The sequence below is a fragment of the Perissodus microlepis genome, chromosome 3 (assembly GCF_051167445.1).
Source record: "Perissodus microlepis isolate ML-2025 ecotype Zambia chromosome 3, ASM5116744v1, whole genome shotgun sequence".
Lineage (NCBI taxonomy): Eukaryota > Metazoa > Chordata > Actinopteri > Cichliformes > Cichlidae > Perissodus > Perissodus microlepis.
In genome coordinates this window covers 25,502,990-25,529,624 of record NC_140463.1, presented here as the reverse complement: position 1 = coordinate 25,529,624, position 26,635 = coordinate 25,502,990, and the positions used below count along the sequence as shown (strand labels likewise).

Sequence of the window (26,635 nt, the reverse complement as noted above, 5' to 3'; positions counted from 1 at the left end):
CTTTGCAAAACACAAATGAATGACTTGTTTATTGATGCGCTATTGTGTCCTCTCTTCAACGTCACAGCAGGAGATCACTTGATGTTTGATCTCCTGCTGTGGCACTGAAAACATTCAAATTATCTTCAGATAATTTAACTAAATTCTGCCCTGATTTTACACTTAATGGCCAACATTTGTAATTGTTTTGGGTTGCTTTGTTTTTTAAATCTCCTTCTGGAAAATAGTCTTTTATTTCATCCTCATGCTGGGTCATTAGATGTATAGTTTTCAGCTGGTAGAAGCAACAAAGACTGTTGAATATGTCTGTGAAGGTTCTCAGTCATCCAGGTCATCGTAGTCTAAGGAGCTTGGAAAGAAAAGCGTCTGGACTTCTTTAAGTTGCTTGAAGACGTTTCACCTCCGAGAAGCTTCTTCAGTTCTAAGGTCAAATGGCGGAGACTGTTGAACAAATGCCACCAATATCCCATTAATTGAAGTTTTTAACCACATCGCTCCAGTACTATAGTCCATCCCACAGACTTTATAGAAAAGATGGGCATGGCGACTGTGACATCATCCACCAGTTTGTTCATTGAATCCAATCTGTTATTGTTCATGTCAAAAGACTGAACGGCAGGAGGCTGCTAGAGAAAGTTCCACATTTTTAATTAGCGACTCATTACAGCTGCTTAGTATTTGCAGTCAGATCAGAAATTAAATTCACATAATGTTCAAAGGATTTAGTTCAGGGTCTGGTCTGATTCCAGCTTCCACAAGCTTTGAGACAGGTGAGTTTCTTTCAGCGGGATGACAGTGGGACAGGCGGGCGCACTGTGAAGGGATCACTGTGATGGAGGACAGGTGAGGTAAGTAGGCAGGTGAGAATTATCCAATAAGTAAGAGGCCTGAGCGATACTTCCACACTGAGTCACTGTCTCGATTGATTGAAAAGGAAGAAACTGGTGTTCTTTAGGTTTGCAAAGACATTTCACCTCTCATCCAAAGAAATTGTGTCGTCCTCGGCTCAAAAATGGTCCCTAGGTGAATGGCAAACAAGTATATGGGAATCCCGAGGACACCACAAGGGTCACCTCTTAGTGAGGGTTGTCTCTTTGAAGGTGGTCACAGGGGTTGTTGGCCCTCTGCTGATCATGTGAGTCGACCTCTGTAAGACACTGCTCCACGCCACTATCACTGAGGTTGAAACACAAAAATGAGAGCTGTTGTAGCGTTTTATAGAGAACAGCAAAAATGATCTCCTGAAGTGTCTTGAAATGTGACGTGCAGCGGAGGTGAAGCCAGCCAAACGACTTTACACAAGTACTGATTAATTTGAAATATTAAAATTGAAGGTGCTGGCTTTACCACCCGTTAGTGGAAGATACACTTGCCGCGTACACACAGAAGAATCCATTGCAGAGATGGTATACGACGAAGAAGAATAAACAGAGGGTGACCTGCCAGTCATGAGATGAGAGGCGCCACCATGTGGTGATGCACTGTATTACAACAATATCAACTGTTACAAGCAGCAGGGTTGGACATGCCTGAGGAAGGAGCTTTGCTGCATCTGCGGGGAAATGGAGAGGGAGCGATGGGCTTCCCTTACACGTATACTTATACTTATGCTCATATAGATTTAAATTAAAAACCTTCATGTGAAATTCTTTGTATATATGTGTGTGTGTGTGTCTGTATTAAATTATTAAATAAATAATGACTCTGTGAAATATGTCGTGTGTTCATCTCAGGTTTTATTTATCTCGTTTTAATGACCAGATTTAATTTTTAATTATTTTCATTAAACCTTAATGAAAGGGGTTGTACATGAAATCATGTGCATGTTATTGAGGTAGATTGCTGTGCCTTAAAAGTGCCACTAGGGGGCAGCAAGCTGTTCTATTTTTTCTGTTATTTTATTGTGTTGTTTGTACAGAATAATTTCCATTTTTGCTATAATTTTTTGTTCATTCTCCAGGACTGTCTGTTCTCGCAGTCCCCACCTCCTGCCGGCGTAGGAGGGAAATCTGTTCCTTTCTCGATAATTGCCCCAATATTTGGATCTATGTCCTCTCCTCTCACTTGCTGTTGCTCTCTTGCTGCTTTGTCACTGTTATTGATTCACATTCTCACTCTGCTGCAAAGCAAAACCATCCAGAACTGGTGCAAGGAAGAAGCAAGGAAGAAGCAAGGAAACATCAACGGTGAGTGAAGGAGGCGAGGCAGGGGTCTCCTCAGATCTCTGCGCCGCATCAGTAACAGAGGTATCGGCTTATTTGCCTGAGTGTGTGGGGGCGGGAAAATCTCCTTGGCTGAATCGAAGTTGTTTTTCCTTCAGTCCTTGCAGAGCAGGAATGCATTATTGTCTACAAGCGAGATTATTGTTTCTGTGTGTGAGTCATTGTGGCACAGAGCGCCCCTGCAGACAGCTGCTGTGAGTTCTTCGGCAGGTGTTTGCATGGCTGGGCTCTTTGTGGGAAGATTTTGTCAACACAACTGTGTTAAAACTGAGCCAAGACACAGACACAAACTTTACAGGTTTATAGTTAGGATCTAAATGAATCTGATGTGTTAGAAACTGAATGAAAGAAGTCACAAGAAAGGGTCCGAGGGCTCATGACCCCATTCTGCTATAAGCCCCTGTCACACAGGCTTTTGGCATCTTTAGTCCATTTGTAGCCCTGCATATGGAGTGTTCTCTGTTATGTAAAATATTTGGAACAAAAGGTAGGAAAGTCTTGCTTTTTCTTCCCTTAAAAAATGTATTTCCTCCCCCTCATTGGCACATTTCTGGCTTTTAGTTCTAATCACATCCCTGATGCAGCTGTTTCCCTTCCACATGAAAAGTAAGCAAGATGTTTTCCTTGTTTGCTTAAATTTATTCATAACTCTGCTTTTCTCATGTAAAAGCTTCTTATGAATTCTAAATAAGCCACCTGTCTGCTCCAAAAATCCAATCGAAAGTACATCTGTGTTGAATCTCTTCCCTGTGTCACTGCTCTATGTTTAGATTACACTGTATGTCAGTTTTTCTGTGTTCAGCTAAACTCAATGTGCAGGAAAATGTGTGCTTACAGTATGAATTTCATTTCCTATGGCTTTGAAGTCCACCTCTGTTGCGATTCCTGCTGCGTGAGCTCCTCTAAGACCACATTTAGATGTGTGGATGCAAAAATGCCAAGTGTTTCTTGTCTTCACAGTAAATCTGCTCCACTGTCGAAATGAACGCTGGCGTTAGGAGCTTCTTTAGTCTGCTGCTAATCACACACTTCAGCAGAGGTGAGTGAGCAGTTTGTTGCTCATCAGGTGATCTGAAAGCCCTGCTGATAATCACGAGCTCTGAATAGTTTTTATTCCTGCGTGTGTGCTTTTGAGAGGCTCATATGCTTAACAACACTTTGCAGGTGCCACATGAGTGAAAAGCCTTTGAGCAAAAAGTGCATTAATTCTCCTTGTGACACAAAAATCCACAAGGCTTGGTGAGTAAGATTTGCCCAGCAGATTACTTTCTGATAAAGAGCTAGAGTGGGACCGACTGCGAGTAGTTCCTACAACAAAAAAAGATACAGAACTCCATAAAAATTAAGTAAAATTTAAACGACATTCTAAGGAATCAAATACAAAATGCTTCTTATCACATTACAATTACTTTTCTACTCCTAATCAAGAATTAATAGTTATGTTGAGCTCTATATATGATTTATATATATGTACATGTATAAATTGCAAAAATCCATCAAATGTTTTGGTGTTTTCAGGTTTAACCTTTAAATTGTGACGTCCAGCTAAATAGATTCAATTTCAAATTAAAGGAGGCTGAATTTCTGGAGAGTACCTGTCGGGGAAAATCCAACCCTCTGCACCCTGTCGTCTTCAATTACCCTTGAGGTGCAGTGATCGAGTTCCTCCGTGCTAGAACACCAGGAATTTTAATTAGTCTTGATTAGACAGAAGCATATATCAAGACTGCTGCATTAAAAAACAACAACAACAAAAACAATCTATTTTTCTTCCCTCATCACTGTTTTCCTTTGTTCTGTTTCCTCCTCCTCGCCATCTTTCTTGCAACACCTCGGTAAAATGCTGCAGCAGTGTGGTTTGAGAGATCGTAGTGGTTCTAAAATAACGGTCCACAGGGATGAAATCCCTCTAAATACCCAGTGCCTTCAACAGCATTAGGAGGCTGACAGTTTCTTTTTTTATATATAGAGGAAATGGTGAATGAATACTCATAGTCTTTTCAGGATTCACTGTAATAATGTTCTGTCACCAGGTGTGTTTTCCCCTGAATATCAAAGTTCACACAAGATAAATTGGTGAAAATTTTTAAACGATGTGTCGACTGCTTCCTGAAGCTCTGACAGTCAGTGCTACAATGGCTGGTCTCTATAGGTGGCCGTGAGCTTTGATGAAAGCATTTGTGTTCCACTCAGGATGATTTTATTAGCTTTCATGATCACATGGCATCGTTTTCAGGACCCACAAAATGACTTCAACACACCCAGGTTACCTTTCCGTTATCAGGACTCACTTAGCCTAACATCTGGAATAAGGATGAGCGGTCACACAAAGCTGGTTATCAACTCTAAGCTAACTCGTGGTTTATCAGTCTGGCTATCAGCATCTGACCCATTCAGTTTAATTTTATTTGTATAGTGCAAAATCATGGGAAGTTACCACTGTTGGCTCACAGCAAGAAGGCCCTGGGTTCCACTCTGTGTGGAGTTTGTTTGCAGTTTGTTCTCTCTGGGTGCTGTGGTTTCCTCCCACAGTGCCAGAGACATGCAGTAAGTTGGGTAGGTTAATTGGTGATTGGTTGTCTTTCAGATTACCAGCCCTACTGTGGACTCTCAGTCCTGTTGACATCATTGTTTTGACATCATTGTGAGACACTGTTCCTTGTTTCACTCCACAGAAATCATCTTTTCCGTGACTAGTTTCTCTCTATTTTCTCATCTCTCCTGCGGGTTTATCCAGCCCAGAAAATCAGTGATGACTCCATCAACACCCCCCACCCTCCTGTGCTGTTCAGCGTCAGTCCCCAATCCTACATCAGCTTCCTGCTGCTGGGCCTGACCGTCGTCGTGTTCGGCGGCGTCTATCTCTGGATCCTCAGATACGTCTGCATCGGCTGCTGCCAGCCCATCGCAGTCGGCGTTGAATCAGAATCCCTGGCAGGGATGGTGTGAAGTCATCGGCCCCTGTCTGATTGAGTTGGGCTGATACCAAGTCACACAGGACATTTACAGGTAAAAGACACGGCCTATCAGACTTGTCATACATTTTGCAAAGGGAAGTAGGTGTCATTTGTGCTCCCATATACTTATTTTTTCAGTTCCAGAGCACTTGGTGACAGTGTCGATGCTGGAAAATAAGTAAGTAGGAGAAAAGTAGCTCTTTTGCTCTTACCTCTACACCCTGCTTACCTGATATCTGGCAAACATCTGTTGTACAGTATGCCTGACAAATCGCTAAAAAGCTATTGAGCAGTGAACATGAGACACAACTGTAAAGCTGGGTGGCAGAAATTCAAGAAAACGTTCAGCTAATAAGATGATAAAATACTTTGTGTGTTTGCTTTAGGGTTTTCTTTGTACACTGTTAAAAAAAAAAATGTCTTAAAAAAAATGGTAATAGTCCGGCAGCTGGGGCGCCAAAATACTACCGTAAAATAACAGAAAAAAACTTTCTCATGAAAATACAGTTATTTTCAGTAATGAAAATAGAGTTTGTTGCGCTAATTTTACATGGGATTCTGCCTTTTCCAAGTGCGTTTAGACATCAAATTAGGAACATTTTAACGTGATCAAACAATGAAATTACCTATAAACAAGGTCAATGAATGTGGCAATATGAATCATAATACGTAAATGTACAGAAATATACAGTTAACAGTTGGTTTAAATAATAATGGATTGCATGCCCTCGGACAGACTGACAGAGGTGAGGCTGCCATATCGCACCATCGGCCCCTCTGGCCATCACCAGTAGGCGGTAGGTGAAGAGTCTTGACCACGGACACAATACCGAGAGTGTCCGAGCCGGGGCTCGGACCGGCAACCTCCTGATCACAAGGCGAACTGCCAACTCTTGAGCCACGATCGCCCCAAATAGCAATGATAATAAGACTGTGATGTAACTCAAGCTTATAGGAATCATGTTATATACTTTTCCATAGCATTACATTTGAATTCAACAGTTCGATCTTTCAAATAACGGACAGATATTTGTGAAATCACGATACATTTGTGAATGTATTTTAACAATCTAAATATGCATATGTACAGACAGATACATTTAATAATCATGAAAATTATGTTTTATTACATTACAGTGATTTAACATTAATTTACATTTGAACTGTGGAATCACAGTCTATTTATGTAACTTTAATGATATTCTAGAAGAACAGAACTAAACTGTAAAATGCACAGTAAAATACTTTTATATTAGGATTTTTTCCTACAGTGCAGCCACACCCGCGACCTTGTGGTTGTTAGTTCACATTCATTGGCCGATGCTTAGTGTCATGTTATTATGTGTCCCAACATCCAATGGCATGTCACATTGTTTTCATGGCCACACCCTCACCCCAGGTGCAGAGGCCTATTTCTGTTCAGGAATGTTGTGAATACTTTGACATTTATATTAATTGCAATTCCTACCTCTACATTTATTTTTAAAAATATATAATTAGCACAGCGTGGCCGTGCAATGTTTTATATGTTTTTATTCCTGTTAATTATATTTTCACTTGTTACCTCTGAATTATTGAATCAGACCTAGATGACATGAAATTTTCAGCAAAATTATAATTCAAGTACTCCTTCAATTATTGATTATTCTCATAAATTTTCGATCATTTTATATATTTTTCCATAGTATTACATTTGAATTTAACAGATCATTCTCTCACATAACAGACAAATATTTGTGAAATTATGATACATTTCTGAATGTATTTTTACAATCTAAATATGCATATGTACAAAAAAATATATTTAAAAAACAAGTAAATTGTGTTTTACTATATTTACAGTGATGTTATGTTATTTTACCTTTGACATGTAAAATCACAGTCTACTTATGTAAATTTAATTATATTCTAGAAAGACAGTACAAAACTGTAAAATACACACTAAGATACTTTGACATTACTATTTTTGAAACAGTGTAATTTGGCTGTTTTATTTTGAAACCATTTTTAAATGTTTTCTTTTGTTACTTCCTGCCTTTCTCCTTCACAAGTGGGTTTTGTGTGTAAACAATTAGCCATTTAGTATTTTGTGGATTTATAATGATGATTTATAATGCTGTCCCCATTTTCAGCTGTCAAGTTAGTTTGTGTTTTGTTCCTGGTTCAGTATTATGTAAAAAAAAAAAAAAATCCATAAAAACATACTACAGTGTTTTGTTTTAAAACACAGACATTTTCTATTATTTTTTTCTCCGTATATTTTACCCACATGGTTATTTTGACCATTTACACTCTTTATGGGAAAAGAAATTAGCGGTTGAAGTTTTTGTGAAAGTACAACCTGTTGATTTCTCTGTTCTTGGCATTTCTGCTCAGCTGAATGACACAAATAAATCTCCTTTTCTTCTTCAAACTTGCCTTGTGTGATTGGGTCCTGTGTAGGGTGACCAGATCACAGTCTAAAAGTAAATATAACGTGAATAAAGGGAAGCTGAAGTTTGTTCTTATCGTCTATATTATCTGTTAATTCCTCTGAGGAGGAGGAGTATTTAATCAGTTCTGTTTATTAACAGTCTAGCATGCAATCGGATCAAGGTCACAATAAATGTGAAAATCAGAAAAAACCTTATATTACTCATGTTTTTTTAATGGATGGATCTTCTAACTTCACAACAATATGCTACACCTTGGTAGACATCAATACTTTGGCTGGCTAAACATTTGATTTTGACTTTCATTTTTAGTGCCCAAATTTGAAGAAACCATATCAAGTAATCTGTCATATGAAAAGCCATGGAGAGGGCAGTACATAACATTTTCTTCTTTTGTTTTAAATGACATCATACAATCATCATATTGTAATAAAAACATCATAAAACACCAAAGTCATTGTCCGTTGGGGGACTGCTTTTGTTCACTGTTGTTTCAGCTGCTGTTCTGCCTAGTAACAGCCTTTGGGCTTCAGTAACCTTCATTTTTCTGTAATAAAAAGTCTTCGCTTCATATATTACAGATTTTAGAGAAGTGCATGTCCTGCAGTGCAGAGCCAATCAAAATGTAGGACATTGTCTCAATATGTGGTATTGGAGACGACGGATAAAAAGATGGATCTCTGTTCACCCAGCCCTATGTGTTTGATCTACGTAAGTTTGTTACAACCCGACACACTTTTGACGTTACTCACATCATTTGATCAATGTGAATATTTATTATAGCATGTTTAATAATTCATGTGTTCATTATTAACTCATGGTCTCAAACTGAGAGGACACAGATTAAGCGTACTGAATGTAACCGAACAATGTGTAAAACACAAGACATGGATTCAGTATCTATCAGGATCAAAGACCCCAAACCAGAGCTGCTAGCTTAGTGCTAACACACTCATTGTAACAGCCCCTGGCCTAATTAACTCCCACTGGTACAACTTGATACAAATTAGTGAGCTCAAGTGACTAATATGTGGCTGAAAATGAAACAATTTAAAAAGCCGAGCTGCTTACTCATGCATGGGTCAAATGATCCACATGAGTAATGGACCATAAGGTCTGACATCCACAGCACCGCAAGTTGCTGCATGGGTGTTACGGTTAGCGACTTCACTTCCTGAGACAGCTCAGCAAGAACAACCCTGGTTAAACTCGGTTTAAGGTCATGCCAAAGCATCAGATTTAAGTCCACACTTTGACCGGGTCACTCCAAAACCTTCATTTTGTTTTTTTGTTTCTGTCTTTGAGTCATTCAGAGGTGGACTCACTGGTGTGTTTCAGATCATTTCTTTGAGCTTCAGACTTCAGACTGATAATCCTTCAGGATTTACTGATGGGATAGCAAAATTAACGATTCCATCAAGTGCAGCAAGTTGTCCTGAAGCAGCAGAGCAGCCTGCGACCACTACGCTATCACCACCACGTCTGACTGATGGTGTGATAGTCTTTTTTTGAAATTATGTGATTTTTACACCAAATGCAACAGGACTTAATCCTTCTAAAAAAAAAAAAAATCAGCTCTATATCTCGTCAGTCCACAGAATATTTTCCCAAAACTTTTGGGGATCACCAAGATGTTATTTGGTAAATGTGAGATGAGCCTTTGTGTTCTTCTTGATCAGCAGTGGTTTTCGTCCAGTCTCTTTCTTATTGTTGAATCATGAACTCTGACCTTAACTTAGGCAAGTGAGGCCTGCAGGTCTCTACATGCTGTTCTGGGGTCTTTTACCTTAGAAATCCCTTTTTAAATCTTTCCAGACTGATGGATGTCAATGACTTTGTTTTTCAGCTGTTTCTTCAGATCATGGCGTGATCTAAAGTGTTGATTTGTGAGATCTTTTTAACCTATTTCAAGCAGCTTCACCAGTAATCAGGCCTGTGTGTGGTTTGTGAAACTGAGCTCAGCTTTCCAAAAAAAGGTGATCATTGCTCATTGCAATGAGCAAAGTGCTCATTTATGAATTAACAGGTAGGAATTACTTGTTCACAGATGGCCAGTTAGGTTCACATGTAATGAAATTAAAGGCTTTTGATTCTAATTCTAGAGTAAATACAGATCTTCCTTGTTGAACATAAGCTTCATTTCAATTTATTTAAGGTAAGTCCTCTAAACTCTTTCCACCGCTCCACCTGAATCTCAGCCTCGTCTGAGTCTACTCTTGAATAAACAGCAAAACAACATTTTCCATGAACGACGAATCACCTTGCAGCCCACCTGAATAATGGACCCACGTCTGTGCAAGATGGAGGCTATTGAGTTTGCATCTTAATGGATCCAATTAAATTTGATCAGTCTCATAATTCATCAGCTTCGTATCTAGTAAAAGCTGTGGTAATGAATAAGTTATCTGAGAGAATTTCAACCAGGCGGCATCATTTTACATTTTAGAATTAAGCACGCACGCACAAATCCACAGCGTCTTACACATATGAACGTGTTCAATGAAGAACATTATCTGAAAGCTGTGGAGCGAATGAAGGACAGTTTTGAGGGTTTGTGTTGACAGCTTTTAGTTTTCAACATTTATAGCTCAGACTGTTCTCCTCAATGCAAGCTAGACGTGACTGACAGGCTGCACACTAATGAAATATGAGCTACACAGCAGGAAAATTGACTGAACCGCGCTTCGCAGCAAAGATGGACAATGACCCCGAACATATTGCGACTCAAAGCAAAGAAGTGGAATATTGGAGCGAATGGAGCTGCATTTCGCTCATGATGAAACTACGGCAGAATGATCCATAAACAAAACAAACAGCTGAAGAGGGAAACCGCCGAGGCTCGGCAAAGCATCACAAAACACGAAAGCCTTTCTCTGGTGACGTCTCAGTCGCTGCCTGCAAAGAATTCTCAACAGAGTATTAAAAATAAACAGCTAATTTATGATTATGCTAATTCATTTCCTTCCATCTGAAAAAGGAGCACTGTGGCTGTAATTACTCAAAGGTTAATGATATGTGTTTGTTCAACCCCTCCAATTATAGCTGAGTGTCTAAACTTCAGAATGCTTCGTTTCATGTGGAAACCGTGGCAGGGAATTAAAATCATGTGGTGCTTTTATAAGGACTTACAGATGCATAAATGATAAAAAGTGGTCTTTTTAGCCAGTTGCTAGGTGGTTGTTGAAAAATACGATAACATCATAATGCATGACGTGAATAATAATCTTCAGGGACGTAAGGTGTACCTGTGTAACAATTCAATTCAATTTTATTTATATAGCGCCAAATCACAACAACAGTCGCCTCAAGGCGCTTCATATTGTACAGTAGATCGTACAATAATAGATACAGAGAATAACCCAACAATCATATGACCCCCTAAGAGCAAGCACTTTGGCGACAGTGGGAAGGAAAAACTCCCTTTTAACAGGAAGAAACCTCCGGTAGAACCAGGCTCAGGGAGGGGCGGGGCCATCTGATGCAACTGGTTGGGGTGAGAGAAGGAAGACAGGATAAAGACATGCTATGGAAGAGAGACAGAGGTTAATAACAGTATGATTAAATGCAGAGAGGTCTATTAACACATAGTGAGTGAGAAAGGTGACTGGAAAGGAAAAACTCAATGCATCATGGGAATCCCCCGGCAGCCTACATCTACTGCAGCATAACTAAGGGAGGATTCAGGGTCACATATGCTTTAGCAAAAAGGAAGTTTTAAGCCTAATCTTAAAAGTAGAGATAGTGTCTGTCTCCCGAATCCAAACTGGAAGCTGGTTCCACAGAAGAGGGGCCTGAAAACTGAAGGCTCTGCCTCCCATTCTGCTTTTAAATACTCTAGGAACAACAAGTAGGCCTGCAGAGCGAGAGCGAAGTGCTCTAATAGGGTGATATGGTACTACAAGGTCATTAAGATAAGATGGGGCCTGATTATTTAAGACCTTGTATGTGAGGAGCAGGATTTTGAATTCAATTCTGGATTTAACAGGAAGCCAATGAAGGAAAGCCAAAACAGGAGAAATATGCTCTCTCTTTCTAGTCCCTGTCAGTCCCTGTGTGTGCCAGGTTTGGTTCCTGTCTGTGTAGGAGTTTGCAGGCAAACAGACAGACAGAGATTTGATATTTTAAACTAAAATTCTCACACCTTACTAACTCATGGCCACAACTTCATTATCTAATACTCACACACTATTAACTCGTAGACGTGCAATCACATTTTTTGGTCACCGGAGGGCTTCTAAATCTGAAAAAAAGGTGCAACATAAACAAAGTGTGATTGATTTGATACCCACCCTGCCCACAGTGAATCGTGACAAGGGAACAGATGGAAGGCTTATGCCCTACTAGAAAATGCAAAATTGATTATCATTTATTATAGCAGCCCATTGTAGGGAAAATGATTGCGGGTGGAGAAAAAAAATCCAGAGGGGAAAAAGAAAATGATGATTACAGAGAAACCACAAGAAGGAGATGTAGCCCTTGGAGCCAAAGTTGAGTGCGTACATTATAATTAGGGATGGATTAACAAACGGGCGTGCTGAGCACAGACCCGGGGAGTCTTAGAGACCCCTGAGTTGCAGCCGTGTTTGTAGTTTCTGGTATAAAAACTGCTCTTTAGGAGGTCAGAGAGCTCCATCATGGCAAAAGAATGATGCTGAGCAGAATATAAACCTCACAGGAAGCAACTGTCTGCTGTTTGGATGCCACTGCATGTTTATTTTAGTGTTTTTTCCTCATAAGCAGTTTACTACTATGAAACAGAACCCAGGTCATCACCTCTGTAACCTGAAACCAATTTCTTGCCTTTATTGAACTAAGTAAAATTATCAGCTTTGTCAGAATTCCTTGCAGTGAAAAATTATGGGCAGGCTTCTGTACTATTTGAAAGCGGCATTTTCAAATTTATCCACTTTGGAGAGCATTATCTTGACCAAAAACACTGTCTCAATGTGGACAGAAGGCCAAAACGGAGAGAAAAAGATGCGTTTTCAAACAAAAATGTATTAGCGTGGACATGGCCGAAGATGCACTTAGAAACCGTGGGAAGGAAGAACTCCATTTTAACAGGAAGAGATATTCAGCAGAACCACACTTATTGGCGAGGGGCAACCAGCTGCTTATTTTGGTTTGAAGGAGTGAAAAGGAAAACATATGGAGACAGAAATGCTCTGTTAGGGTATAATTAAGACATGACCAACTGTTTTCCATCCTTTGTAATTGTCTTCGTAATCTCACCTGTTAACCATACTTGTTCCCAACCTGTGCAGGTCTGGTCTAATCAGCTAACCTACCTCAAACAACACCTGCATTGCTGTATTCAGGGTTTGGAGTAAAGTGACCACTAACCACGTGATGTTAACTTGTCCGCCACTTTGGACGTGTGACAATTATGGTGGCATTGCAGGAAATAGTGAATAAGGATCGAGCCACACAGACCTAGACACTAGCACCCTTTGAAACAGGTTGGCAGCGGCGCGAAGGCATAAATTTTACTTTGAAGGTGAAGTTTCTCCATTTTCCAGGTTGCGTCACAGTTTTATTACCGCTCAGGTAGCAGTTAGCGAGCTTTTGCAAACAAACGTGGCAAACTACGGGCAACCAAAGAAATCGGTAAGAGGTTTTCGGTGCAGCACTTTCTTTGCAGACGATTTCATCCAGTGAGAGCCTTATATGCCACTTTTCTACTCGAACACTCAAAGAGCTTTGTACATTCAAACAAGCACTTTGCTCAAAGCTTAATCACTTTCTGTATAACAGTCACAATCCAATGAACACATCAGAGAACCACTTGGGGTTCAATATCTTGCCCAAGGATACTTTGGCATGCAGGGATTGAACTTCAAACGGTTCGATTAATAGATGAACTGCTCTACCTCTGAGTTCGACCCACCCCAAATATAGTAATGTGCACATGTCAGTGGGAAACCTCAAAGGGACCACTGCCTGTTAGTGAATAAATATCTATTTGGATTGGGATTTTTTTCCCTCGTGGTTCTTTTCAGGACCCAAGAATTTAACAGCCAGCCTAAAGCTGAACTCTGATTGGATGCGTCAGTCGCTACAGAGGTCCTGGGACATGACGGCTCCACTCCTGCCCGAACCTTCTTCCTCACAAAGCACCAGAGACCACCACACAACAATCATCATCATCTTCTTTTCTTCTTCTTTGAGTTGCTCCGTTCAAGCGTCATCACAGCAGCTCATCTTCATTTCATGCATGACCTTAAAATAACTGAAATAACCATCATCGCTTTTACAGTAATGATCTGCACTTTTTGCATTTTGCAACCTTTTATGTTCTTGTAAGAGTTTGTATTCATTTAAGAAAAAATCTGTATTTTATAATAAAAAATTACAAAAATCATGCATTTAAAATGCTTTCAGTGCTGCGAGGTACCTCGTCTTGTCTGTCTGGTCTCATCATCTACCTTGGAGGAAGCTATTTGCTCGTGCACATGCCTTAGTTACTGAAGCGTAAAGGTCAAGTCACCTAAGAACTGTTATGCATCACACCCCGCCTGATGCCGAGGCACGCCATCGATCCCAGGCATGGTAATCACACTGAAAACCATGCCACCTGACACGCCGTAGCCCATTTACACATCGCACATGAAGCGCGAGCACCTCGGGGTGCTCTGCTGTCCGTCTTTGTCTCTGACAGGGCGATCCCCTCCCTGCTGCCCCGTAATGGATTTACTCCCATCTCTCCGAGCACGTTGGCCTTGGGGCAAAGCATTGGCTCGTCCCCTGATTGACAGCTGCTGATAGCGGGTTGAGAGCTTGTTGCCAGGGGCTACAGGGGGACACCCTGCATCCACACATGCAGTTGCCATGGAAATAGGGAGTTCAGGCCTTCTGCCTGCAGATGGCAACGCTGCACTCCGAGTCAGGAGGGAGATGTGAGACCGGGGTACGAGGGCGGCACGGCGAATCGGCAGCTGTCTCTCAAAGAGAGAGCGTGGGTTCGATTTTGCGGTTTGCACAGTTCACCCCGGCTTCACCTCAGAACCCCCCCAGGTGCTGCTTTCAATTACATGCACATCAGGTGGAGAATCTGCACATTTGCACTCTTCCTAGGCATCGGTGAAAATGTCTGCTGCCAGTCTCTGCGCTGCTGCACATCAATCCTTCATTTTTTTCCCTCTTCTGTACATTATCTGATCATTTTTTTTATCGCTCAGCACTGCAACTGCTGCAAGAGCATAAAAAACAAACCATCTATTAAAAATCACAAAAAGCCGATCCTGTCCTGTTTCTCAGCTGTTAGGCCACACGAGACAGGCTGTTTTTCCCCGGCTCCCTTCTGCTGTCTGACACAGGCCATGTGAACCTGTGAACTGAACCATATTTGGAAGGGGTGTGTGCACGCAGCTCTAACCACTTCCATTTACAGTGGCTTCATATCTGATTTCCTCCTCAGCATGCACATTTTTCCCACCCAGATGAGCAAAGTCAGACTGACAGCTACTCGTACGTGGAACAGTTTCAGCTTCGGTTTCACATTCAATTCCTCTGGCTGTCTCTGTGTGGACAGGAGTCATCAACAGCTTGGAGGGTTTCTTTCTCTCTCTCTTTCTCTCATACACACACATCTGTAATGGGCATGAGAGGAGAAGGGAAGCAAGTTGAGGTGAAACCCACCACTGTTCCCATGTATTCACCCTCTGCTGCTGCTGCTGGGGTCAGTTTGCAGTATTCCCCACCTGAGTGACAAATACTGCAAAGCACTACTGGTTCTGTGAAGCTCAAAAGAAACAGAGCCCCTCTGCACGTCTCACATCTCCCGTCCTTATGCACTCTCCTCAGCCCGGGATTATTGCATTGTGACAGGCTGCTTACATGCAAGCAGCTGTAATGAACGTGAATCACTTGAAGCTTAGAGAAAACAGCAGCATTGCATCTGATTGCATCCTCCGAGCTGCTCCGTGAGAAACGCTGTCAGCTGCCTCCGGATATTTGATTTATTCAGCTCTCAGATCCGGTGCGATACCCACCGGGCGGTGCGCTGTGCAGCAAGCGCGGTTCCCACTGATCTTTCAGTACACCGTGTTCCGTATAGTGTGGAGTCAAACAAGGACACGGCGTCTGAGGAATCACTTAATACCACCTTAAATTTGGATTAAATTTGCATAATAGTGTTTTAACAGAGACACGCCGGGACAGTTTGTTGTTGCTGTGCAGCAGAAAAGCCTCCAAAGTGCAGAAACACGTCACGCTTCGTGTTTTTCTCGCACACATTCCGCTACAATTTAAAGCGTGATACCTTAAAGGTTTCACACACTCCTTTGGTTCCTGGCCAATAGGTTTCGGAGGCGTTCAGGAACTGTGGGGAATATAGCAACTCTTCAGCGAGCCTTCATTGATGAGCAAGACAAAAAAAAAGTCACTAAACTCCTTTTTTATGGAGGCTTGCATTCGCCGAACAAAACAAACAAACAAAGAAACAAGAGTTGTTATCGCAGATCTCAAGTTCCATTTATTTTTCGACTTATTAGTTACAAATCATTTTCTTTCAGTTTTAACTTAATCAGTCAACATTTCAAGTCGTTTTCTCTTCCTTTTAGTTATTTTTTTTTAATTCACAGTTATATTCTCAATAATAACTCTAAATTTTAATTTATTTTAAAGGTTTTTTTTCCCCCCTGTAGGTTCGGCTTGTAAATCAATATTTTTTGAACTACCTAAATCAACATTTTGAGATAACAACCTGATTTTTTAAATTAATTATGGATATTAATAGACTTAGTCACAGTACGCTTTTAGTATGTTTTACTATTGTTTTTGTTTGTATTATTTTTAGATTTGGTTTGGCTTTGAGTAATTTTAATGTCAATGTACAGAATGACCACAGACTGTATATAAAAGATGGAACTAGCCACGATAATATCAGTTACTGGTTTCTGGACAATATCAGTTTATTTATTTTTTATCTTGGACTCAGGAATAACCAGAGGTTTGGACAAAAGCTAGTGGTGCTAAGCTATCAGCTCATTTTAGCAAGCCCGGTTACCAAGTTAAATCCACTAACTGTCCACCTCAATGACTGATTCTTCAGATGTGTTTTATGTATATGTATCACATGGACATTTAGCTTGTAGCTGATGAAGGTGGTTGATGGTCTGTATTGCACAGTATTAGACACATATTCAGATTAGATCCATGATGCGTCGTGGAGGGACGCATCATGGATCTAGTAACTCCAGTTAGCTGAGGTCTACTTTACAGTTTGGTTGGGGCAGCATGGCAGTAATCGTACTTAGTATTTCAAATGACATTAAAGTAACATAAAACAGGTCCCGTTGCAGCAATGTTAAAAAAATAATTTTGTGAATTTGTTACATTTATGATGTGATAAAGTCTCACTGTGACATTATTTTTTCTATAACGTTTTTTTTAAAAAAAGTGCTTGTGTGGTTAATTCGTGAACACAGAGCAATGCTGTCACAACGCCGCATGTTGCAAACATATCAGTTTATGACTAAATGCAACAGTTGCATTATGTAATGTGCTTCTAGGCTTCTAGTGTTTTCTAGAGCTGCCTATTTTTGGGACACCTTTCCCCTAAATAAATGAGGTATTTAAGACAAAAAAACTCCTTTATTTATAACCACCCATCTGTTATCAAGGGGGAAACTATCCAGGGAAACTGTTTACTGCACTATCATTCTTCATGTAAACATGCGTTTTAATTTGAACACTTTAAATGAGATCTGTGCGAAGAACCTGGAAGTCACGAGCCACCGCTCGTGAACGAGGTGGGATTGTAGGTATGCAGATTCCCAGCCAAAGGAGGGGATGCGTGAACGCAGCGCAGTTGTGAGATCAGCTGATTTTTTACGCTGCCATTTTGTCCAGCACAGGAGCGAGCATTCAGTCAGTCAGTGAGTGCGCAAAGAGAAACCACTGGCGAGACTTTCCATACGGCGGCACCAGACCGAACTGTCGGTAAGAAAAATAAAAAAATAAAAAAGAACAACGGGAGCCAGTAACGTGGTGACGGCAGACGGAGGGAAGCACCAAACTGAGCCCGAGGACCGTGAAGGGAAACAGGCGAGCTAAGGGAGCTGTCAGGGAGGTTTTTTTGTTTCTTTTTTTTTAAACTCAGCGGCTCCGCCGGCTCGGCTCCCCGGTCACAGACCACAGGAACCCGCTCTCTCGCTCTCTCTCTACCCGCCCGCCTGGCTGGCTGGCTGGTTGGCTTTAGCTAACCCTGCTAGCATCTCGGCTAACCCCCACCGCCGCTCCTCGCGTCTCCTCTCACCGTGGGAAACTGCAACTGTCCCGGCTGTCAGTGTCACACCGTCCTCCTGTAAACTTCAAACAATGCGCTGCTCCTGTCCGAGAGACTTTTTACGCCCAAGGGACGATTTAACGCACACTTCGCCAAGCGACCAGTGATAGCTGAGCTGCGGTCCAAGCTAACAAGTTGACGTGGAAGAGGAACTCTATTTTTTTTAAACTGTTTTCCAAGCTGTGATTTCACCAGGATTACTTTCCCCCTCTTCCCAGCCCGAGTTGGACTCGACTTTTTGGTGACTCCGGGTTACAAAGCAGCCAGTTAGCTATGTTTATTTGTGGCCAGAAAGTAATTTCAAGTGTTTGCGGATTCCACAGTGGGACTCTCTCTTGGTTCGAGTACTGCAACGGAAACATTAGCTAACACAGACTGGCTCGTGTTGTGTTTACTGCATAAATAGATAGACGGAACAAACAGTTGCCAAACATTTTTTTGTTTCATTTTTAAATTCAGATTGTAGTTAAACAGATTGTTATTGTACCTGTCGTGAGCTGACATTGCTGCACAGGTTGTGTGGAAGACAGTGTGTGTCTGAGTGTGTGTGTGCGATCCCTGCTCTCTGTTACCTCCACTTGACAGTGAAGTCACGTTGAGTTGATCCATTGATCGGATCGTTATTGTACTATTTTCGCTGATTGAAGGGGGGAAAAGAAAAAAGTCGGTGCGATGTCGGGCCAATCTATCACGGATCGGATCACAGCAGCTCAGCACAGCATGACCGGGTCGGCTATCAGCAAGGCTGTGTGCAAAGCCACCACGCATGAAGTGAGCGGACCGAAGAAGAAGCACCTTGACTGTGAGTAGACCCCCCTCCACACATCATTCCCCTCCCCTTTTATCTGTCCTCTTCTTCACTGTAACCTGGCTGTGGTTGGACAGTCCAGTCCAATCAGCTAGATTAGACAGCAAATGGGTTTCTGTCACATATGTGTATGGCTGTAATGGCTGGTGCTCCTATTAAAGATCCAGAAAGTTTCAAGTCAAAATCCCAGGCTTGGCAGTGGTTGAAACCCTCATTTTTTTTTCTACTCTTGGCTCTCTATGACATCACTGAGAGATACTATCCCTAATATGGGCTTCTCTGGAATGAGCACCTCCTGCCCCACCCTCCACCAATGAAATCGGAAGCCCTACAAGCTGCATTTGCTTCAATGGGCACTTGAGAACCACCAAATGCCTTCATAGACCCCCATGTTAAAATATCCAACTTTACAGTAAAAATAAATAGTGTTGTGGTTTACATATTTGCCAGGGACCATGGAGAGTTTTCACGCTCTTAAAGGCCACTAGTTACATCACACAGTGACAGTGAGATTAATAGACAACCACGTGCACTTATGCTTGCCATATAGCTCTTCTATACAGCAAAACTTTCAAGGTTACAAAAATGGAGAGGTGCACAACTGGCTAAAACGATGCCAAAACGCAGCTTGGGCGAGCGGATGTGATGCCACTTATGCCATACGCCGCTGGTCGCAAGGGCGAGCATAGTGGACCCCTTAAGTCGTACCCCTCAAAGGTGTATGCTCAGCCTCACTGCCACTAAATAAAATCACTGAAGTGGTTTGTTTGAACCCATTTGTGCTGTTGGTGCCTTCATATTTATGATTGCAAGAACCAAAACGCCAACATTGAGGCTTGAAACTTGCAAGTTGAACACCACTGGGTGACTTCAAAGTGGCTACATTGGTCTTTTTTACTGACTGTGTATCAAATCTTCTGTTTGTGAGAAGCAGCCAATCAGAGGAAAGTTGGCGTTTAAAGGGAGAGGAGGTAGAACAGCTTATTTCAGCATTTATTTTGAATGGTCAGTCACGCAAAGCTGCGTCTATTCATGTGATTTGCAAAGCACAGAACTGTGTGCATATGTTTCCTGGTGACTGCAGCAAAGAAGCGACTGAGGTGTAACTTTAATTGGGTTCATGTCCTCAGGAATAGAGAGGAGGCATCACAGCCAGCAGGTGAAGCAGTCTCTAGATGTCCCTGCTGTTTTTTGAAATGTGTCATTCTTGATTTGTTCAGTCAGTCTCTCAGGCATTCAAACTACAGTTGGGAGAACATCTGAACATCAAGCCAGCTCACTGTTTTAGATGATGTGTCACTCTGGAAGGTGTTGAAAAGTTTAATCTCGACTTTTTGGCCATCCTTTTTTATAAAATTCACCCACGCCGGTGCCTTCTGAGACAATATGCTGCTTAGTTTGAAGTCGACTCTGACTGGAACCTTAAATAGATTAGACCTGGCACTCTCTGTTAGGTTAGGCGAGTACAAAGCTGTGAAGAAAAAAAAAAAATTCACAGCTTCTCTCGTCTTCCTGTCGCCAAAAATAATAGATCAGTCCTGAAAGATTGGACAAGTAGGCTCTCGTCTACAGTTCTGTGTAAAATGAGTTCTTAAAACTCAGAGATGCTAAGTTTTACTATCAAAAATGGGGATACACTCATACATCAGATAACTGTTAAATGATATCAGCTCATCATCAATCACAGTTTACTGATGTCAGTGGCTGATAGCTTTCTTTGTCGCATAAATTGTGGGCATAACTCTAGACATGGGTGGAAAATCGATTCAGCACAGTGTCTCAATATTGAATTGATAGAGAGACACCAAATATAAATATTTTATTAAATAAATCCAAATAAATAAACTAAAATACTCTGGGAATACTACTCTACTAACAAGACGACCCATCTCACTTCCCTCCTGAAATAGGTTCAGCTAAGGCATCAAACACATTTTGCTTGGCAGAGTATATGAATACCAGCTTGACCCCATTCAATCGTAGACTGATATCGGGGTCTGTTTCTCTACTAGTTAAATGTTCTGTGTGGAAAATTGCTGGAAGAATTTCAAACACACCATGTACTTTCGTGAAGAATAGCTTTTGTTTCCAGAGAGGGTAACAAATAAGAAAACAAATAAAAATAAGGTCCATGTTGATGTTGGCCAAGATTTTCACAGTTGGTGTGTCCCGAACCCAAAATGCCAAACAAACCATAGAATTGTCACATTTCAGGACCTTAGACCTGGATGTTTGAGTTTTATTGCTTGAAAATGGGTGAAATCTATCAAATGGGAATTAAAAAAAAAAAAAAAAAAAAAGTTAACTGTTTCCTTATGATAGCAAGAATTCCTTAGCTATCTTAACTATAATCACTTCCCGTCTGTTCTGGAGAACCACCAAATGCCTTTTTAATGAAAAGCTTTGATAGTTTGTTTATTTGTTTAATCATGTTAGAATATTTCAGCCTTCTTGAGCTCCCTAAACAGCATTTAAGAGCTTAAAACCATAGATCTGTCAGGGTCGGGGCAAGGTCAGTTTGAAATGAGGTGGTGTTTGAGTTAGGCACTACATCCAACATTGGTTATAGATAGACACTTAAAACAAGAAGTTAGGGTTAGGTCAAGCTGTTGGGTTGGCTTTAAATGCCATTGTTGGTTAGGGTTGGACACCACACCCAATGTGTTGAAGGTCAGGTTAAACTGTTGGGTCACATGTAATTGAGTTTCGTAAGCTAGGTTTGGATACAAAACCCAAGGTGGTTGGGCTTAGGTTCAGAGTCGGCAGCAGACCATTTAAACTGGAGGGGCAACCAACTTTAAACAGGAGAGTAATTGGCTTAAGCCTCTTTGCTGTTCTAACCAAAAACAACTATATACACCTAATATACTCAGAGAGAAACGTAGCCACCCAAAATGATAAAAGCCCCAACCCGTCCTTAAGCCCGCTTCTGGTGTAAGGTTCTTCCTATTAAAAGGGAGTTTTACCTTCCTGTGGTCACCAAAATGTTGGGGTTTACTCTGTTTTATTTGAGTGTCTTGTGATTTGGTGTTATGTAAATACAACTTTATCTGTCAGATTGTAGAGAAAAAGCAGTAGAAAAACACATTTTCTCTGTAGGTGCAAAGGTGGATCAATGAACCCATTACACCCTGACGTAGCTTGGTGTGAGTGCACAATCCTCAGTACATTTCCATTTGTTTTGCAGTTTCTCACCTCAGACATTTATAATTATGATAATCTGATGTGCACCTCCCTAGAAATGTAACTACAGGTCTGCTCTATGTAGCTCACCACTATTGTGAGTGGGCTGTTCAGCACAGTCGATTCCTCATGTGCATTTCTGCTTTTTTTGTAGTTTTTAAATGTATCAGTGAGAGAATAACAATCAATACAAAGGTAATAATCATAGCATCAGTATGATGCGCAAATGTCGCCAAATTCTTGGAGGGAGATTGCTGAAACAGTTTGGAGGAAAGTGGGGGAATGTACAAGGAAGTGGAAAAACTAGAGGGACGTAATGTAGGGAATGTCGTACGTTAGACAAAGATTGCTCACAGGAATCCAATTCAGGGCTTGGACATCATAGGGTTAAATTGAGATGCCATTTGGCTTTTCTGCTTGTCAAAATTTAAACAGTAACCGCCTGAATGGTTAGTGTTAACATTTTTGTCAGCTGACTAATCATGCCAGCACCTGTTCTTATTTGTGAAGCTCTAATCAGCCAATACATTACTTCAATCAAAGGCATCTGGTGTTTTGGGGTCTGGCGCCGATACGCAGCTCTTGTAGTCAGTTCCTTTAGTACGGACTTCAAGAAAAGTCGTAGACAGAGATAACACAGCAAGTGATAGAAGTCCCGAGGTCCCAGAAGGATGCATTGTGGTTATCTTGTTTTCAAGGAGAGCATAAATCACTCAAATGCCTCACAGATCATGGGAGAAACATGACATTTCTTCATATGGCAGCTTTGATGGCCTTTATTTGTTGGGAAATCCCCTCATAGACACTTTCAGGTGCAGCAGCGCAGAGCACATTGTACTCCCATCGCCTTTTAGATTAGTAATTGATTCCTGATTGTCACCTTATGTCCTATCTTGGTCATAAAGAGTGAATGACCATGTTTCATTGTCAGTGGCATCCCTCAAATTAAACCTGAGTCATGTCGAAGGTGGCTGTGATGCAAGTGTGCCATCATAAAAGAGCAAAAAAATGAATAGATGGAATGAAAATAAAACTGAGTCACACGTGGGCATATGTGCAGCGCCGTCTTAGACATTGCTGAGACTAAATGTGCTGAAGATCTGTTTCTGGGAACTGCCTTTGTCGGCTGTGGGATGCACATATTTGATTGATGTTTCAGCTCAGCTGCCTCACATCCGTCAACTCCGCCTCCTCCTCGCTCACAAGACTCAGCTGCTGACGTTAGAGGAAAAAGACGTGCATTGTCTCTGTTCCTTTGTGAACCTGGCCGGACTTTAATAGCCAATACGCCATGTCAAGCTTAATCATTGTAGATATTGATTTATTTGTGAGAGCAACAACCTCGGTGCCGTTGGGGGAAGGGGCAATCAGTGAGCAGTGCATTGCATGGTATTTGTCCTTCTGATGATTTTAACACGAAGGTAACATGCAGTGTTGTCAGGCTGTTAACTTCATTGTGTTGCTGGTATGAAGGAAGGGCAGCCAGCAGGCAGGAATAAAAGGCAGGCTATCTGTTTGTCATTCAGTCTGGCAGGTAGTCAATTTGTGAGTCGGTTAGCAAGAATGTGAGGCTGGCAGGGAGTGTATTCGATCACTACTCAGTCAACTAGTCAGCCAGCTTATTCAACTATCCACTAAAGCAGTAAATACTGGATTGTCTGCCTGTAGGTGAGCCCCATTCATGCTGTTATGCTTTCCCTTGTTATACTGTTACAGACAAACATAACCGGAGATTTAAATACAGAGGTCAGCTTATATGAAGGTAATCACTGTGAGCCAAAAACCTGTGTTAAATGCTTGATTTCAGACCCTCTGTATGGCTCTGTATGGTGACCAAGAAGGCAGGCCTGTTTATAGAAAAGAATGACTGTGTTTGCCTGAGTAGTTAGTGAGGGTGGTCTCTGCCTATGCATCTACCCTTGGAAAAACCTGGAAACTATTCTAATGGTTGTCAAACCGCGTCTTGGTGGTCTATGTTGTTGGTATGTGCTGAGGTGTCAAAGGTCATCATTAATGGTGTTGGGGAGGTTGTCTGTATGGAGGAAAGGGAAGATGGCTTTTTTAAAAGGCAAAGTAAAACAGCCTTATTATAACAGCTGGTGAGCTGAGCTGGTGTGCCTGGAGACTCTCTCAACTGTCATAGGGTCAGAGGTTGGGGCATACATTGGAAAGTCTGGAGGCAGACGGAAGATTTATGGATAGATTGATGGATGTTTATAACTTACTAAGTCTTTATAATACAGTAATATAGACGCACTATTTTTGGTTCCCGCTGTACTGGGAAATGTCAGCAGCAGCGATAGATAATACGTCGGCTGTGTTGAGCAGTGCTTCGCTGTCAGCTGAAGGCCTGGTGGCAGGAGACTGAAGTAACGTGTCTAAAACAGACAGAAACACTGTTCGAAACTTTACATTATTTTTAGTTCTGAACAGATTCTCCCCACACTGCCAACAAAATGTGTCGGTAATGGGACTCTTGGGTACGCTGAATTGAAATATCGCCAAACAAACCTCCTAAACAGTATAATTTGCGAGGAGAACACCCGACAAGTCTTACATTGCATGATTATGTATTGGTTTAGGAGTGTAACTATGATCTGGACATTTGGATTCACGCTGAAATCAAACAAGCTTGAAATGAAATTTGTGTCATAATTTCAACTGGAAGTTTTAATCTGCTTTTGTTATCCGTGGTGGTTACACAAATAACCCAGGCTCTGTGATGCTTAGCCAGGCCTCACTGATGCAGTCTCTGTTTATTACTGGGGCTTTAGTTTATGGTTGCACTCCAGTGCCATAGCCGTTTGGGTACTAAAGTTTCATGCAGGTCTTTAAAGCTAATGAGAATCTGTAGCGGAGTTTACTTGTCTAAAGACTGCTGGCTCATTCTGTGGAAAAAATAATAATAAGATGCCTGTTTTTAATCTCTTGTATCTACTTGAATACATGACATATCTGCATGATATCTTAGAAATGAAAGATACATTTCAGCTTTGTTTAAGCTTACTGCAACCAAAAAGATCAGCCACCCCTAGATGATGGAACTGGAATCAAATCTGGTTTTGATCAGCTGCCTACTCAACATGGTGATATTACCCTTGAATGGTTACCCCAAAAAAGCATCTTCTCATTTTTGTTTTTGTTTTTTTTTGTTTTGTTTTTTTTAAAGTAAACAGATAAAAATCCAGGGGACCAGTGCTTGTTTCTAAATATCAAATTGGGGTAGTTTGCAGACTGGGACACTTTGAGTGGGAGAATTCGATGCAGAGCTTAAATGCATTTTTGACCCTGAACGTTTTGCGTCACTCTCACCTGTACTCAGGAGGTTTTAAGGGCTCAAAAATGATGGAAAAGCTAAAGACCAAGGTTTAACCCAACCTTATCTAATTTGAGGAAGTGGTAAATGGACTGCTTCCTATATCAAATATCTGTGGTATCAGAGGTCAGATTTTCTAAAAATAACACGATAGCTTGAAAAAGATGTCACCAATGATTTGATAGTTAAATCTAGTGAAAGTCTTGGATAAGTTCGAATATCCATGCTCTTGACCTCAAGGTCGGTGTCAAAAGTCATGTTTCCTGAATATCTTGTAAATGCAATAACTGAAGAAGTTACCTAAGATTTTTAAATTGATGTCATAGGAGACTATACTATGAGGCTGAGGGGTAGCATTGGTAGAAACCAATATTTATTTATTTTTTTAAATATGGAATGACCCTGCTACATTTACAAAGTCTGAAGATCTTGGCCCTTGGAGAGTTATTAAATAACTGACATTTTCTGCAGCAGGGTGCTAATCTAATGTCAGTTTGTCTTAATGATGCATTCAGGAGGCAGAGGTAAAATGCAGGTTATGTCAGAATCTAGAGACAGTTGCTACCAGTCTGAACTGGTCCAGCAGCTAACATTTCCATAAATTAGGGAATTGTTTGCCTACAGAGCCGCTTATCTGTGGTCAGAGGACAACCTGGACACCAAAGCACAGGTTAGACTGTGCTGCTGCTGAGTTTTAGTTTTAGTTTTTTTTTCTTTCTTTCAGCATCTCTATTTCTGACACAGTCAGAGCCCCTTACTTCTACATGCACACAAACACACCACCATCATTTTCTATTGCTCTCCTCTTGGCACAAATTCACCGCAAGCAGCTGTGACTGTCTGACAGCAAGCTGTGAATGATCTCACAGGCATATTTGCATCTAGACCCAATAACCGAATAACCCTGGCAGATGCCTTTTGGAGCTGCCAGCGGCGGGCGCGTAAGGGGTTCATGAGGGCTGCCGCGAAGCCGTGACATTCACGCGCCACCGGCGAAAATAAGTGCCGTTTTAAAGCCATTTAGTGTCATGATTGGGACTGTCCACCTCAATTAACCCCGGCGTGTGAGTCAGCGGCAAAAATGACGAGCTCTTCCCCATCAGGGCTGAAAAGGCTCTTCTATTTATGGAGATTATTGTCATAAAAATCAGTGAGGGAGGGTTGGAGCGTGTTGGGAAAGTGTCTGTTTCCCCTGGCACACCTGCTTGCAGTTTGCATGTTGTCAAGTTGAGAGATGCTGTTTGTTGAATCTGGCCTCTCTAAGCAGACTTCCACACTCGGGAGGTTGCTTTTTTCCCCCCCACCTCTTTTTCTCATCATTGAGATTGTTTTGCAATCTTATAGCTGTCAGGAAGAAGTTGTGACATTTAAACTGAAGTCTAGTTTCCCGTTCACTACTGCTCTGTTGTCATGGCAGCAAACCAGCCAA

General features: G+C 41.4%; 1 protein-coding gene and 1 long non-coding RNA gene across 9 annotated transcripts in view; both read left to right on the top strand.

The window, feature by feature from the left end:
- Positions 1-1,871: 1,871 nt before the first annotated feature.
- Positions 1,872-7,592, top strand: LOC146390710 (uncharacterized). Of its 2 annotated transcripts, none has more exons than XR_014799854.1 (3): positions 1,872-2,186; positions 3,183-3,261; positions 4,960-7,592. It is a non-coding gene; the product is annotated as an uncharacterized LOC146390710 (long non-coding RNA). The 2 variants fall into 2 exon arrangements; XR_014799853.1 differs by having other exon boundaries at positions 4,898-7,592.
- Positions 7,593-17,446: 9,854 nt separating this feature from the next.
- The window catches only part of LOC146390709 (phosphatidylinositol-binding clathrin assembly protein), a 115,485-nt gene continuing 106,296 nt past the window's right edge, over positions 17,447-26,635 (top strand). For 6 of the 7 annotated variants that reach the window (XM_084923693.1, XM_084923692.1, XM_084923690.1 and 3 more), the window contains exon 1: positions 17,447-18,701. In XM_084923693.1, the coding sequence (XP_084779819.1) occupies positions 18,572-18,701 (130 nt within the window). In that variant the 5' untranslated portion in view covers positions 17,447-18,571. The remainder of the gene's footprint in view (positions 18,702-26,635) is intronic. The other variant, XM_084923696.1, reaches the window with a different exon arrangement.